The sequence below is a fragment of the Platichthys flesus genome, chromosome 3 (genome assembly GCF_949316205.1).
Source record: "Platichthys flesus chromosome 3, fPlaFle2.1, whole genome shotgun sequence".
In the NCBI taxonomy this organism is placed as follows: Eukaryota; Metazoa; Chordata; class Actinopteri; order Pleuronectiformes; family Pleuronectidae; genus Platichthys; species Platichthys flesus.
This window is the reverse complement of record NC_084947.1, coordinates 5,923,535-5,940,099: the sequence shown is the minus strand read 5'-3', so window position 1 is coordinate 5,940,099 and position 16,565 is coordinate 5,923,535. Positions and strand designations below refer to the sequence as shown.

The 16,565-nt window shown below is 43.0% G+C and overlaps 2 protein-coding genes across 5 annotated transcripts; one reads left to right on the top strand and one right to left on the bottom strand.

Annotated features, from left to right (window-relative positions):
- Nucleotides 1-836: 836 nt before the first annotated feature.
- malt1 (MALT paracaspase 1) lies at nucleotides 837-9,182 on the bottom strand. 2 transcript variants are annotated; one of them, XM_062381528.1, is made up of 17 exons: nucleotides 8,886-9,182; nucleotides 8,303-8,469; nucleotides 7,819-7,940; nucleotides 7,536-7,683; nucleotides 7,247-7,431; nucleotides 7,006-7,105; nucleotides 6,864-6,911; nucleotides 6,184-6,207; nucleotides 6,048-6,092; nucleotides 5,022-5,225; nucleotides 4,284-4,461; nucleotides 4,069-4,140; nucleotides 3,842-3,969; nucleotides 3,109-3,258; nucleotides 2,399-2,556; nucleotides 2,151-2,276; nucleotides 837-1,488 (listed from the first exon to the last, which is right to left on the bottom strand). In XM_062381528.1, the coding sequence occupies exons 1-17, from the start codon at nucleotides 9,032-9,034 to the stop codon at nucleotides 1,075-1,077; spliced, it is 2,418 nt and encodes an 805-aa protein (XP_062237512.1). In that variant the 5' UTR covers nucleotides 9,035-9,182; the 3' UTR covers nucleotides 837-1,074. The 2 variants fall into 2 exon arrangements, with proteins under 2 accessions (XP_062237512.1, XP_062237513.1); XM_062381529.1 differs by lacking the exon at nucleotides 6,864-6,911.
- Nucleotides 9,183-9,312: 130 nt separating this feature from the next.
- Nucleotides 9,313-16,414, top strand: prlrb (prolactin receptor b). Of its 3 annotated transcripts, XM_062381533.1 has the most exons (10): nucleotides 9,486-9,768; nucleotides 9,815-9,967; nucleotides 11,184-11,273; nucleotides 11,759-11,891; nucleotides 12,637-12,806; nucleotides 14,054-14,220; nucleotides 14,549-14,690; nucleotides 14,788-14,881; nucleotides 14,971-15,040; nucleotides 15,397-16,414. In XM_062381533.1, exons 3-10 carry the CDS (start codon nucleotides 11,213-11,215, stop codon nucleotides 16,129-16,131), a joined length of 1,572 nt encoding a protein of 523 aa, XP_062237517.1. In that variant the 5' UTR covers nucleotides 9,486-9,768; nucleotides 9,815-9,967; nucleotides 11,184-11,212; the 3' UTR covers nucleotides 16,132-16,414. The 3 variants fall into 3 exon arrangements, with proteins under 3 accessions (XP_062237518.1, XP_062237517.1, XP_062237516.1); XM_062381534.1 differs by lacking the exons at nucleotides 9,486-9,768; nucleotides 9,815-9,967 and adding an exon at nucleotides 9,313-9,446; XM_062381532.1 differs by having other exon boundaries at nucleotides 9,486-9,967.
- The last annotated feature ends 151 nt before the right edge of the window (nucleotides 16,415-16,565 follow it).

Genomic DNA, 16,565 nt, shown 5'->3' with positions numbered 1-16,565 from the left:
ACAAGTTTAGTTATTTGTCCATTTCCTCTTTGTCACTTCATCCACAGACGTTTCTTAATCAACAGTTCCTCTAACAACTCATCACCTTCACCTCGTGTGAAAAGCTGTTGAGCTGGAATCCCTCTCAGCTTCGGCAGAGTTCAAGTGTCTGTGTGTGGTCTGTCCTGCTGCAGGACTCAGTTTCTTATGTAAGGAGATTAATTCATCATGTGCTACAGAGTCACACGAATATATTTCTGAACGGTGGGGGGGCATATTACGCCTGTAGTCACAAACCTGTGGGATTCTTTAAAGTGTCCAACTAGCAGATAAGGGCTGGAAGATACGGCCAAAATTATATCAAAATAAAAATTAGGATATGGATAATTATCACAATACATGTTCACGTTATGATTTGTTTTATGTTTAAAGACGGATTTTCTTCTCCTGAGTGGAGGGTGCTTTAACACAATGTGCACAAATTAAATCAATCTGAATTTGGCTTGATGAGAATCACATTGTGATCATACTGATATTATTTTATTGCCCAGCCGTCTAAAAACCATGCAGTGAATTAGTCTCTTTAGGAAAGTTTCAGGGTTGAGTGAGGAGAAGAAGCATATTTTTATAAATGTAATGGCTAAGCAAGGAAGTCAAGAGGAGCAGCAGGGAAAGTCTTATACTGCCCTCCTGAGGGGGCAGTTACAATAACACGTACACACAGAGAATATTTACTTTGTGGTAGAAAGCAACTACATTAATTTACTTAATTACTACTGAGCTACTGTAAAGATTCAACGGATAGGAAATCCAAAATAAGTCACAAAACTACAAATGAAGAAAATAGCCTTTGTCAGTTCAAGAAGATACTCTCTTTATTTTTTCGTAAAAATGTATTTCTGAAATCGTTATCCAAGAACAATGACAGTTTAACAGCCTGTCGATACAAATAGTGATTAAAGGTTTAAGAATATAACTTTCTAAAAAATATTTCTCATTGACCAGTATGCATGAGAAAGAGCAGCAGTATTCCAGATATATTTGAGATTTATTTATAGCTTCTATTCTGAGAACAATGATATCCCAGCAGCTGATTCACTGTTGCTGAAGCTGCAGGCTGTTGATGAACACACTGTGCAGCTCGTTGATGTCATCGCTGGCCTCTATAGGGATGCTCATCCTGCCTGGCGAGGTCGAAAGACTTTCATAGTAGGAGTCTCCCACTGCACCATGAGGGTGCTGAGGGGACAGGCGGCTATGGTCCTGGGCCTGTAGCAGCCCGTGATGGAGGTGGAGGCAGTGTTCAGGCCTGGGGCTGTGGCAGGGGCTGTTTGATGGGCTATGGGGCATCAAGCAGGTCTGCAGGCAGCTGTTCTTCCGCATGGCCCCGTGCAGGTCCAGTCGGGCGATCAGTGGCTTTCCAATGTTGATGCTTTTGGTCCAATGGACAGGATCGTTGTCCATGGCTGGGTAGGTGCCCTGAAGGCACACGGTGAACACCAGCTCCTCCTGATTCACGCGAGGAGAAGAAGTAGTATCAATAAAAACAATAGGGTCATTGTTTATGTTATGTTAAATTGAATTAATGAGTCATTTTATCTACATGGTGTGAAGCTTTATGCAAACATTCAAGGCACCTGGAGGATAAATCCTGGTGAATTTGGTGATACCTTGACTTATCCTGTAGCGTCTTCAGTTTTATAAACTGAAATATCTCTACATCTAGTACAAAGAATAGCAAGACAACTGGCACATAGCTTTCAGTTCCCTGAAAAAATTAATTCTCCAATATAAGTGTTCATAAGGAAATATCTGCAAAAAGAAGCATCTGATGTCCTGTGCTTGTGAGGAGTTTAGCGGTCTTTTATTTTTCTTTATTAATTCAGAACTAGAAATACTGTATAGTTGTATGCCTCCGTCAACCAGTGTAGTTTCAGTCTACATCAATGTTTTTTCAGATTCATATAAGGTCATCGTGACCTTTGACCACTGAAATCTGATCAGCTCAAGTGATCGAAAGTTAAAGAAAGTTGCTCCACCAGCGGATGATGCATCCGTCCACTGGCTATCGCCGGCCGGTCAGAGGGATGAACAAACAAATCTATTTCTGTTTGTGCAGACATTTGACTTTGAGAAAGCACCATACGGCTCAATATACTGCCGTCTCTTACCCTGAGCTTCTGCAGTGAGCTGAGTCTGGTGTAGAGACAGTGCTGTGGCAGGCTGCTTGACAGGAGGTAGATCCCCGTCTCCTCTGGAGTCTCTCTGTTCATCTCTTTAGGATCCACATCAAGGTCCTGCAGGGAGGGGAGGAAGCAGGTAGCATAACGTCTGAATCATACCGAGGTCTAACTGACCCTACAACTGGCGCGAACCTACTTTAAAGTTTGAGAACCTGTGATCATGAAAACATACTGACCTGTGAGAAGTCAGTGACGTGAGCCTGGCAGAAGGACATGTCCTCTGGCTTCCTAACGATGTGAGTGTAAATGACGAGCACGTTGGAGAACTCCGCAGCGAAGCCCAACTTGATCTGAGCCCCACAGTCAAAGTCGAGACTCATACTTTCAGGAAGCTCTGGAAAATTACACAAAAACGGTCAATTCGAGAACTCTAAAACTTCCACAAGTTCAAAAACTGCTGTTTTCATAAGAGACAATTGTCTTTTTAAATAAGTAATTTACTTTAAGTGTTGAAAAAGACACAATCCCTTTTTTTGGGAGGGGGGGTTCAGTCTGCTTTAAGCTGCAAGTATATAAACATGTAATTGAACACTACAATGTATATGTGTAGTATTTGTCAACAGTTTTTAAACATATCCTACGCTTCCAATTTCTAGACCGAAAAAAAACCCCAAACAACCAGAATTATTGTTTTCCTCTTCCCAGAAAAGATGTCTTCTATTTTCTATATGCAAAATTGAACAGCTGATCGAAGAGTGATAACACTGTGTTTCTCACACAATGTGGGCAAATATGTATAATGTGAGAGAGAGCGCTCCGTGCTAAGTCAACATTAAGCAGAGTCAACATTTGAATGTGCGTACTGACCTGAGCCGCTGTAAGCAAATAGAGGCTTCCCACAATTGTGATAACGTATTTTAAACAAATACGTTAAAATGAAACTCACCGTGAGCCTTCGCCCACTGTCGGCTTTGAGCGTGAGCAAGATCAGCGCAGTCGCCAGGCAGAATAGGATCAGCCAGAGCTCTCCTCTCCGACAGGCTGCTGCGGATCTCCAGAGCCTGCTTCCCCTTCGTGGCATCAAACTGACCCATGTCTGGACAGAAACATTTAAAGATCACACGTCAGTGTGTCAACAAACCTTTTTATGTAATTAAAACCTCCTTAAGTATCCAATACTTCTAGTACATAAGTTGAACCTGGGTCCGACAAGAAGTATGTGCCACACTGTGAAAGGCATGTGGTTTCATTTAATTTACAAAGCCTTTAGACAAATAGTGTCCTTATCCCAACTTTAATAGTCAGGGCATCTAACAGTTGTTTTTATCCATCTACTCTGCATTTAAAAGGAAACTCCATTAGCCCACAAGCAAGCTGATACACTTTGGACATTAAAAATGCAAAGCTACATTTGGTTCAGTCTGTAGCCTTTATTCAGACATAAGCTGAAACACATCCCATCCCATGCAAGCACACTGGTGTTTTAATCTTATTAAATCAGTTTTCTTCATGTTAGCCTGATCATCTTCTCAGTCGCAAATAAATTTGTAGATGCAAGTGCAGCCTGAGTTGCAGTTTAAAGGTTCTGTTGATTACACGCTTTCTAACTCACATATTAAAAACATATTGATCCTCTATAGTTGTACTTCATGTTGCAGTATGCAGTTTCTGTTCCTCACCCTCGGCGACTCTGTCCAGCACAACAGTGATCTTCTCATCGTCCAGCAGTCGCTTCTTTAAGAACTTGACAAACACACCGTTGGTGAAGCCACTGGAGCTCAGCTCAAAGGCTTCGGCATCCTGGCACCTGCCCAGCAAAATGAGGAAAACAACATTTGATATTCTTTTAAAAGAAAAAAATGAATAGTTTTGTATTATAATTATTTAAATGATGTTTCAAACTTGCGTAGCGTATCCAAACACGATGTTGGCCGTGACCCTCAGGACAATGTTAGGAGCGATTTCGTCATAAATATTCCTGGAACATGAATAAATCGATAAACTTCTGAGGTCAAACGAAGGTGTTAAATCTATAACAGCTCTATGATTAAGTGGTTAGTCTGCTTATCATTCTCTTAATTAACTGACTCATCTTTTCGTCAGTAAAGAGAGAGCACTCACCTCTTCCTGCACATGTCCATCAGAAAAACATTGAGGCCCGTCTCCTTCTCCTGCATCAGCTTCAGGATGCTCTGCACACACAAGCAGTTGGCCGATCTGTACGGGTTCGGTGCGTCTACCGGCACCATGAAACTGTTGCCATAGTTCTCATATCCATGACCAGCGTAGTACAGCAGACCTTCAGAGAGAGAGAGAGAGGGGGGGGGGGGGGGGGGGGGGGGGGGGGGCATTTCAATCCAGTACTTTGGTTACAGAGGAGGTTTCAGGCTACATAGATGGTTCATGAAGGAAGAAGGTTTTACATGGATCTAGGAACAAATCTAATAAGGCCTGAGAAGGAAATACTTGATTATTTTCCTTATTTCACTGGGGTCGATTCTCAAGATTTTGGATTTATAAATACTTTCTTCTTTACATCCCATATTTCTATCATGTAATACAAACCGTGGGATTTGTTTTCTATGTTTGATGGGCAATGACAATCCAGTAGTTTAACGTTATGATGGACTCACAGTTATTTACAGTATACACTATGTGGATTCTTTATTTCTAAGCTTAAAATAGTCAAATTTGGGGGTTAAATCCATTTCCTCTGTCTCTGTATCAGTTTTCATATGTTCATCAGTCCTGATGATGTATAAAGCTTTAATTCATATAATGTTTTGGGGTTGTGAGTGTTTCTAGACACGTATCCCCATCTAGAACCATCAGGAGGAAAGTAAAGAAGTCCCAACACACCATAGACTCCCTTGTGAAGAAGCAGCAGGAACTCGTCGACAGCGTTCCTCATCTCTGACTCCGTGAGGTCCAGCAGTGAGACCACCTTGAAGTTCAGCTGCCGCAGGAGGTTGGTGAGGTCGTACACGTCCACCATGGGGGCCTTGAGCTGCGGGTGGTTCTTGTAGGAGAGGTTGCCAATCAGCAGGGCCACTTTGTCAGTCGCTGGGAGGCAGAAAACCAGTTCAAGTCAAACTATGGGAGAGAGACACTCACACATGGTCAAATGCGGCAGTGAAACATGCAAAGGTCTCCAGTGTTTGAGGCAGCAGACAAGTACAGTTCAATGCAAAGTGCAAATTCAAGAGAGAAGTGTCCAGCACTATTCTGGTTTAAATATTATAATAGATAAATATATATATATATAACATTACTTTATATATGTAACACGCAATAGATGTATTCTAAGAATCATTTCCCACAGACTTTTTCACTGCCTATTTAATAGAATCTGCTAAAGATCTTGGGTTGTGTTTTTGTGTTTTGTCTCCGTCTCAAATTTCATGATATTTGATTTGTTTTCTATGAGACAGTGAAGAAGAAACTCCCCTTAAGCATTGAATTAACTTTCCATAGTAAACTGAAGTACGTAAATTCACCACACACAGGAAGGAAGTGGGTCACAGTGCGCTGACTACCACATATAGTGACATTTATAGCCACCTGACCTGTTTTAATACCTGTTTTTTTATATATAATCAGACCTATGTGAATATATAAATGTTTCTTTTCTGTGGACACTTTGACAGAAAGATATTAATTTAACTCAATGGTAGTTTTCTGCCAATATTCTGTTGTTGGGCTTCAGTTACTGTTTGTGTTAGTTGATTAGAAAACAAGAAAGTCTCACATCCTTATTTTTTGAAAATATAAATCTACTAATAGTATCAGACACAAACGCCTCAGAGTAAAACTGTGATATGAAGAAAAACGCGCGGTTAAGAACGCAGTGATCACATTTTCCTTTTGGGTGAGAAACACTCTTACCATAAAGTTGGTCTGGAACACTGTTCAGGAAAAATTCACCAGAACCTGAAGTCAACACACAACAAAATGATCAGATAACAAGTGCATGAGTTTGGATTGATATGTATAAATAGTTGATGAGCACTTTTACACTCACCTCCTTCAATGGCATAGAAGTCATCTAGGAATTAAACATATGAATACGTCAGCATCAAGTAACATGAGCGGTTGGAGAAAAAAAAGCCTCTTTTGATTAAGGAAAAGAAGATGAGAGAGAAGTTGAGCCTCACACCATCAGTGATTGAGATTCAGACCAGTGTCTTTCTGTGTTTTCCTTCCTGTCAATGAATCCCATGAAAGGTCAACAGTGAGTTAATCTGTCTCTCAACATATCCCCACTTCTCTAATCCATCTGTGGCAGCCTGAAGTCAATGGGTTCAAACCTTTTTTCTACTGCTGGGCACTGTAGCTTTTAGTATGTATTTTAGATAGATGTACTTTATTGATACCAGATTGTGAAATTATTGATAGTTTGTAGTTATTGTAAGTCGATAATGGACGTATATAAGCCTCAATTTCATTATTGGTTTTGGTCTTTTCGTGGGATTTGTTGACAAAAAGGAACAAACGTAGAGAAAAGTAACAACCTTTAACTTTAACGGAATTAATTGAAAAAGACTCAAATTAGAAATCATGCATGTGACACCTGGAGATAAACCCTGTGAACCCTGTGCTTGTTAGTGCCTAAATAAAAGTTATGATTGACATTTGCATGCACCTTACACCAGCTTACTGTCATTCAATTAGCCATTTACTACCCAGGTCTTTCCACTCTACCTTCAGAGCACTCCATCGCCCCTGAAAACTGGACCGATATCCTCGGTGCTTTCGGCCGAGAACAGAGCAGATAATCACTCAGACATGATGACAACCGAGCTGCTTGGATTGAGCTGTAACATAACATAGCGGCTCCACATACCTGTGACAACGTCGACTTCGTTGGTCCACATCCGCTCGGAGCTGCCGCTGCTGATCTCACAGCGGTACCTGCCATTGTGATCCTGAGTCACACGAGGAACCTGAAACGCACAGCGGGCCGTCAGCGACTCAGTGAACCGCACGACTGGAATGTCTCCTAACAAAACAGGTTGTGTCTTTTAAGGTCTGACGCAATGAAACTGTTTTTTTGCAATATGGACAATATGAAAACAAATCCTCACCGTGAGCTTCCTCTTTGTGGCGTTGAGGATCGGAACTCCATTTCTTTGCCACTGGTATCGAGGGATCGGCCGCCCCACGGCTCCACACTCCAGCTGGAGGGTTTCCCCGACATGCAGCTGCTGGGACTGAGGCTGGATCACCAGCTTCAACCGGCCCTCCAGGGACTGATAACTCTGCCCCGGTGCTGGAGGGAGAGGGAGACATCACTGTGAGTGTGTCTACAGAAGTTAAATCCTGCAGTCACAAAGCAGCACATGGCTGTCAAAGACTCAACTGGAACTATCTTACCATAAGGCAGGGTGACACTCAGGACGTCCACCTGGGCCCACTGGCTGAACTCAAAGGTATCTCCACAGTTGACCCTGCAGATGTAAAAGCCAGCGTCCTTCAGATGGACCGGACTTATCACAAGGTCTGGAGAGAAGCTGTTTGGCACCTGACATTGTGAAAATGTAAATCATATTTACCATATGAATATCAGGGAAACTGGTGTACGGCAAGGACACAATACAAAAGTACCTTACCCTTAAAATAATGTTTAATCCTGCATGAGCCCTAGTTTGTGTCTCACCTCTTCCTTACTCTTGAACCACTGGTACTGTACTGGAGCTTTGCCCACAGCGTGACAGCTGAGCCGCAGATTGTGTCCTGATGTAAGAGCCAGTGACTGGGGCTGGATGAGAATCTGCAAGGCTGATCATTAAAAGAGGCTTTCAAACAAATCGCTGTGCCAATAATTCGAAATTACCTCAGAAACTGAACAACACATTTTGAAATGCAACCACTCCTGAATGCTTAGTGATGAAATTCCAACACCACAGACTTTATTTCACTAGGATATTTGACAACTTCCAATCTAATGATTTAAGCCCCTAATTCAAAAACTAAGATTCAAGATTCAAAATTCAGATCTGAACATGTGGCAATTGAGGAAAGGCAAATACTTTATATTCTGTAAATGACTCATTGATTCTCTTTTAATCTAATTACACAACACAGAGAACAAACATCGGCCTGACAACACACTACCAGACCCAGGGCTTGTTCTGCTCTACCTGATGGTTTCAGGCATTGCACAGCCTCTGAGTTGCCCAGAGTCTGGAGGTAGTCCATCAGCTGACCCGCGGTGCAGCCCCGCTCTCCCATCAGCCTCAGCAGCATGCGGCTGGGGCTGCCGTCCAGCTCCAGCACCTTCAGGGAGCACATCTCCATGTCGTCAGGGCTGGGGGTGGGGGGGGGGGAGGTTAATAACGATGAGTGTAAGGATATAGTCTGGACCAATTTAGATTTATTTCTTGTTCAAAATCTTGTTTAAACAAATACCTTAAAACGGATTTCCAGAAAACATTTGTCATCTTCTGCCATTTACTATACTATAAACCTGATGGTGCATTACTGTGGCTGGTCTCTCTCTCTCTCTCTTTCTCTCTCCTTCTCCTCAACCTCCCCCCTCTCTCTCTCTCTCTCCTCAACCGCTCCCCTCTCTATTTCTCTCTCTCTCCCTCTCCTCAACCTCCACCCTCTCTCTCTTTCTCCTCAACCTCTCCCCTCTCTATTTCTCTCTCTCTCTCCCTCTCCTCAACCTCCACCCTCTCGCTCTCTCCCCCCCACACACACAGTGTCTCATTTCCATCGCACCTGACTCTGAGGCGCCTCTCGACGCCCACGATCTCTCCGAGCCGCCGCCATCCCCGGTCGCAGGACTTGTCCAGCACGTCGCACAGCTTCTTCACCAGCGCCTCCCTCAGCAGGTGGATCTTCGTGGATCTGTCCGAGGAGTCCGACATGATGACAGCTGGGGGGGGCAGGTCACCATCAGAACCACAGGCTCAGGCGTGTCTCGCCGCAAAAACAGCCTCAACTTACAAAAACTCTAAAAAAGTTTTACTTCCTGGAGCGAAGCGACCCAGACACGCCCACTGCGCCCGGGCCAAAGGGGAGACGTGCGTCAAGATGATTCACTGTAGGTGAACTTTAAGGGATAGTTCACACAAAACTTTAAGATACACTCATTATCCACTCACCTCACTGTTACTGTGGCAGTTTCAAGTCACAGGAGCAGCATGGAGGCATGTTTTGGTTTTATTTGTTTGAAGAAGTGGTCACCAGTTACCAGTTAGAAGATTCTGCTGCAACGCTGTTTTACCCCTGAAACTCCAAAAGCGTTTCTCCAGACACCAATGCTCCATCGGCAGAGTGGTGAGTTGATAATGATTATGACTTTCCTTATCTTGAACAATCCTGTTGAAGTCTAACATCTTGTCTCGGATACAATCTTTGGCTGTTGCTCAAGTGACAAATAGTGACGTCAAACGAAACCCCTCCCCTATCCATGACTCCTCTTCCTCAATTGAACACCTGAGCCTCAAACTCACCTGTGCCCAGGCGAGAGTATGAGGAGGTATTCAGGTCTGAGGAGGTCTGAGGAGGTGCTCAGTTGAGAGGAGGTGCTCAGGTCTGAGGAGGTCTGAGGAGGTGCTCAGTTGAGAGGAGGTGTGAGGAGGTGCTCAGGTCTGAGGAGGTGCTCAGTTGAGAGGAGGTGTGAGGAGGTGCTCAGGTCTGAGGAGGTGGTCAGGTCTGAGGAGGTGCTCAGTTGAGAGGAGGTGTTCAGGTCTGAGGAGGTCACAGTGACTGAAGGACTCTACTTTTCCTCCTGTGGATGTGTCAACAGCAGCTAAATGTAGGAGAAGAGTTTGACACCCGTCCTAAACCGCTGTGAGGTGAGTGATCTCTACAGGTTTACATTTATCTCATTTCTATTTCATCTATTCTAATTTTGTCAAATACATTTTACTGTCCTTGCACTCAACTAATTATATTCTCATGAAATCACTGTGGAGTTGTAGTTTCATTTTGGTGTGTGTGTGTGTGCTTGATGTCAGTGTAGATATAATACATAGGTTTGCATATGTAGGTCACAGGATGTAATAAAATACTTTATGCTTAGTTAAATGTACTTGAAGGGGCGTGACAGACGATAACTAAAATCATAACTGTATCTTTAGAAGTTCAACATCTGCAGGTTTCATCACGTTTGTCCAATCTAAGATATCATATATTTAATTAGAATTTACAAAACAACAATACGAAATTGAATTAAATTAGACTTCAGCCTCCTTATATAAATCTATATTATTGGCATTATCACCAATCTCTGCACCTTAGAACCTCACGTAACTCTACTTACTGTATATATTGTTGTTCGATATTGTTGTTTTTTATATTGTTGTTTTTATATTGTTGTTTGTACAGTGCAGCAACCACGCCAAGGCAATTTCCTGTATGTGCAAATATACATGGCAATAAAAAGAATTCTGATTCTGATTCTTAGAGATTGCACTGCAGTTCTTCTCTGTCTGTGTCCACGACTAATGAATGTGTGAACCAATCAGTAATCTGCAGACTGCTCACTCTGAGGTAATCCATACTTTCTCATCAAGTCCAAACACCTAATAAGGACTTTGAGCTGTTGAGCGTCTTACAGCAGAGAAGCTTAATGTCGTCATTCTCTTGACAAACACAACTGTTCACATTGTCTGACCTGTTCTGGTCAATCGGTTTCCTTTTTGAAAGCAACCGCTCCAGTCTGACCTCTCACCTCTCATGAGTCTGTGTTCACTCGGACCCTCTGACGCTTCCTGGGTCTCCTCTCAGGTTCTTTCTATGATGAAACCCACTGACAGGATCGTAAGCTGCTGACAGTCACATCATAAACGTTCATGTTGACTCATCATGATTCTGATAGTAAATCATGTTCCACCAGTATGGGATCACAGCTGGCCTGTATGTGTTGGCTACAAAATGAACCAATGATCGGTTGTGTTTGTTGTTCTTTCACGGCGGGTGCCCTTGTTTGAGGTAAAAACAAGACGCAGGCGAGCCAGGGGTTCACGTCACCTCTTTGACCTCGCGCTGTGATGTCACTTTGTGTTGCAGGGCACAGGACGTGAGAGGGTCGTGCCAGGATGAGGACAGCACTCGGGTTGGCTCTGCTCTTGCTGCTGTCTGCAGCTGTTGAGTCCAACAGTAAGTTCAAAGGCTTGATTGACACTATTTATATATCCACATGATTGCTACAAAATCACAAAATACTTTTAAATTTTGTATTTATCCCAGTTTTTAAATTTGTTTCAGTGCTTCCAGTGTTTAACATTGATTTATAGATAAAAAATTCTTAGAATGTTTTTTTCTTTTGGCAACAAAGAGCTCCATTGAAAAAAGTAAAGGCAAAGTTTAGGTGTGTTTGCATGTGACATGAAAAAACATGATGAGACAGAGGAGCCGTGCCAGTGGTAAATATTTGAAATTTGAACAAATTCCCTTTTGCCTCCCTCACCCTGGTTGGACAAAGAAATCAGACACGTGTCTTAAAACCTGGGTAAATAAAACCAAACCTGTTTGCTTTGTTCAAACCTGCTGAAGGTCAGCGAACCATAGAGTCACCGTGCTTTTTGTTTTTTTACCGTGTCACTCCTAGGAAGCTGACACTTGTTTGTTGCATGTGTTGCCAGGCATGTCTCCACCAGGGAAACCAGTCCTCCTCGGCTGCAGGTCACCTGAGAAGGAGACATTTACCTGCTGGTGGGAGCCGGGCTCTGACGGCGGGCTGCCGACTATGCATCGCTTCTTCTACGAGAGAGAAAGGTCGGTCCAGTCTCCAGGTTTTGTGCCGTTTTGATTTCATATTAATTTGAAGATTTGTTTTTTTGACATTTTCAACAGCAGGAACACATAGAAAGGTGAGAGAGAGGAGAACAACAGAGGTCCAGAGCTGGAATCCAACCAGGATTTTATTGACAGTATAGTGTGCACATTAACTTCTGGTGACCCAGTAACTCTCACGCAGGTTTATCGCCCACGCTGAGTGGCAGTAAAGCTGCTGCTGCTATAAAAGAGCCGGTGGAAAACTACCAGCTCCCTTGTTCACACACTTGTGCTCAGTCAGCTGTGCACGATTCTTTTGTTGCTGTGGAAGTGAACCTGCACACTTCAAACACTTCACCCTTGTGACCCCCACTCGACCCGGCATGAGGGCAAAAGGCCAACACTGACGGTGAAAGACATTTTGAGGACGACAATGTACGACTGCTGTTTCTTTACTTTGGTCCAGCCCCCCCCCCCCACCCCACAATATCTATGTAACTAATAACATTACCTATATCCTCCCAGTATGCAGTACCTGCTAATCACCAGCATGTCAGTGTCAGGAATTACCTGTACCAGAGTACAGCCTCACCGAACCAATCATGGCTAATTGATAACTGGTCTTATTGATACATACAAATTTAAATAAAGTTTAGTTACATCTCCATGAAAGATGCAGTTGTCCGCCCTGAGCTGTGTTCATCCACGCCCTGGTCAATGAAGGACTCCTTATGTCTCCCTACAGACTGGAGGGAACACACGAGTGTCCTGACTACCTCTCTGCAGGGAAGAACTCCTGCTTCTTCGACAAGGGCCACACCTCCATCTGGGTGGATTATTATCTGACAGTTGTGGCCTCCAATGCATTAGGGAACGCCAGTTCAGTCCCCCTTAAGATCGATGTCATGGAGATTGGTAAGTAGCAAAGATTTCAGTTCATCTAGCTTCTTCTTGTCATACCCTGAGTTGCTTCTTTGGGTTTTTTCCTGCGATATTATGAAAGCATAGAATATGACCTCCATGTGATTCTTAGATTATTTTACACCGCGGAATCAAGACTGGCATCACAGCAAGAGCAGTTTAAAGATGCACTCCTCCACCAAGGCCCAGTAGTCCCCTCACATTAAATCAAGCTGCACCAAACTGCACATATTCATATATAGCAGGTCCTTAAATGTGACAGATTTGTTTTCATCAAGATCCATTAATTCTTCACTGGGAAAACAGTAAAAATGTCAAAAAGAAAAAGCTGTGTCTCATTATTTTAAAGTGATCCAAAGCGAAGTCGAGAGCAATTGTCCATAAAATTGAAGGATAAACAAAGAAAGAAATGGAGACAGATTACTGGAGGATAATGGAGAGTCAGTGCTGAGCTCATCAGTGGCTTATGTCAGTGAGACACTTTGAACTATTGATCCCCACTCAGTCTATGTCTTTGTTAGAGCAGAAGTTGAAACAGCTTAAAAGTACCTGCATCGATCGAGCTAATTATTGGCACAGTTGTATTTATAGCGGAGTTTTTCTTCTGCTTAGTAAAGAATGGAAAAATGCTGACGGAGAGACACAAGGCACAAATGAAAACCCGAACCGAATGAGGCTTAACTGGTTTGTGCCTGGTGTAAACCTTGAGTACAGTCTTGGTTCAGATTTCACACCTTTTGTTTGGTTATAGGGGAACTTGGACATGTGCTGTATTTACAGTACATTTGGAAAGTGGGTCTTGTAAGAAAATAGTAGCTGCAGGGAGAGGGATCTAAACTTAATCTGAAACAAATATTTAAAACCACTGTTGTTTTTTCTGGGCTCTTCTGTGACCCTTTGACCTTTCCTGCAACACCAACAACAGCTCATGCTATATTTTCTTTCCATGCAGACTCTGCTCTAGTTTTTAAAATACCCTGGTTAATTATTTTAAATCAGATAGTTTTCTGTTATTAACAATGCAAATAAGATTTATGCAACTTTTCTCTTTTGTTATAAGCTAAAAATAAGCTGTAGTTTTAAATGTTTGGGTTGATTTGCCTTATTTGACTGTGCTCACCCTGTGATGTGACATTTTGCATGCTCACCTGTGCAGCCCTCAGCAGCATGTTAGTTGGCCGATATGAGCATTTAGCCCAAAGCACTGCTGTGCACTGTCTCGCTGTGTCCCCTCTTAACAGTGATGCCCGACGCTCCTGGAAACATCAGCCTGCAGGTGATGAAGAGGGAGGACCACCCGTATCTCCACGTCCGGTGGGAGAGTCCCCAAAACACAGACAGCCAGTCAGGATGGGTCACCATTAAATATGAACTCAGATTTATACAAGAGGACGACAGCGAGTGGAAGGTGAGAAACACAGCACGTGGTTTTTGTTTTGAGCAGGAAAGAACAACAAGAGCGTGTGTGTATGTTTACACAATACGATCATTGTCATTCTAATGTCTATTTGAATTAATCCTGACTTGTGGGTCTAGTTTGTTCACATCAGCTAAGTTTGTAAAAGCAAATGAAACATGAGCGTGTGTTTGATGAAATCAGCTATAATAATAATACTGAAAATGATGTGACTGGTCTCTGACTTTGGTGTGGAGCCCTCGTATTTCCCATCTTTTTATACAGACTGTTGGCCCAACATTGGTACAATGTAAACATGGGATGTTCTATCTTTCTCCAGGAGTACGCGTCAGGAACACAAACCCAGTTCAACCTGTACAACATCGATCCCGGGTCGACCTACGTGGTTCAGGTCCGCTGCAGGCTAGACCACAGCTCCTGGAGCGAGTGGAGCAACTCTACCTCCGTGAAAACCTTTAACTGTACGTCTCAGACCTTATTCTGGCTTTTAACAGCAAACAGGGCACTTGATACTAACCGTCAATAGAAAAACATATATTCCATTCTTTTCTTGCGTAGATCGTCAGAGGGAGAAACCCTTCTGGATATTGCTCTCCAGCCTCTCTACAGTGCCGTTTCTAACACTGTGTGTCTTGGTCATGAAGAGGAAACGGTATGTATCTCCTGCAAAGAATGATTTACAAGTCTCTGTGTCAAATCAGGGCGATGAGGATAATCCGACTTTCTTTCTTTGTTCCTCAGTGTGAAGCAGTGTCTTCTGCCTCCTGTTCCTGGTCCAAAGATACGAGGAATTGATGTTCAGCTTCTCAAGGTAACACTGCAGCCTTACTTCTTAACCTCCACATCCAGAATCTAGACCCTGGAAAGTCGTTATTTTACAGGAAAGAAAGTCATGATTTTACAAGATGGAAGTTGTAATGTTACGCTATGTGTCAATGTTAATATAAGAGGATAAGTCTGTTGCCTTAGTTAAAATGAGCATCTTGTTAAGTTGTACTTCACAAATAATGAAAAACATGATCATTTGGCTCATCAGCACCACGTTATCAGGGATAAAGTTGTAATATTATGACTTTTTATCTCAATTACAACATTATTCTCAAAATGGCCAAATTACTCTGCTGTCTGTTAACAATCTGCTGAATGACCCCTCACTGATTCTTCCAGAGGGGACGATCTGAATATGTCAACAACGCCCTGATCATCAACCAGACCTTTCCTTCTGTGTCAGCCTGGAAGGAAGAGAGCGAGGAGTATTTAATCGTGTCTGATGACGTGCGTCTGCCCGACTTGTCCAGTTCTCAAAAAAGGAAGAAAAGCTTGAGTATTGCTGCCGGCCTCCTCTTTGACTTTGAAATACACTGCATGGAGCTGTCCCCGAGCCAAATGGACAGGGAGAAGGCCGAGGAAAGAAAGAATGAAATAAATAACTTTGCAAACAGCAGTGCATCTCTCTCGGGAGTTGGTCTACTTAACAAGAAGACACTGCCAGAGGCCGCAGATCAGAGCAGTGTCCAGCTTCTCTCAATCTGCGGTTACGTGGATATTCAAAGACATAACAGCCTGCAGGAGGTGGACTACACCAGAGTGAAGGAGGTGAACGGTGACAATATTCTCCTCCTCCATAAAGACAGAGTCCATGGCTGTGAGGATGTTCAGACGCGAGAGGAGAACATACCAAAGGACTACAGCAGGGTGGAGGAGGTGGTCAGCAACAATCAGCTCCTCCTGCAGACACAAAGCACCTCCTCTGACTCCTGGAAGAAGAGTGAGCGCTACACAGTGTTCACTAATAAGAAGTCGAGAAATCCTCATGAAACTGAAGCCAGTGTTACTAAAGTGGGCCCAGAACTAATCGTTGGTGAATATGTTGATACCTTCCCAACACCGCCTCTAATGTAAAGTGTTATTTCACATGAAATGTAGAAAATAAAAAAGACAGATGAACCAAGTGATTTACAAAGATTTTTAACAATTAAATGAGCCGTATTCTGCTCATATTCAGGTTAATAATTTGTTATTACTTGAAAAGGTTTACAAGCTCTAATGTTCAAAAACAACACATCACTTTCCTCAGACTGTCCATTGCTGCACCGCCTCTTTTCACCCCCTCTGTGAAACACTTGATTTCAGCTCCTGTCTCTTTAAAGCCTTCCGATTAAACCAAGTCTGCTCTGATTGGTCAGCTCGCCCCCTGTTTTGATTGGTCGTGGTCACCAGAGGAAGAACCATGCTAACTTGGATGATCCCCTGTTAACGTGTGGTTCAAAGTGAATATATAATAATACATTGTGTCAAATATCAAATGTATTGCTGTATTTCCTGCAGATATTCAG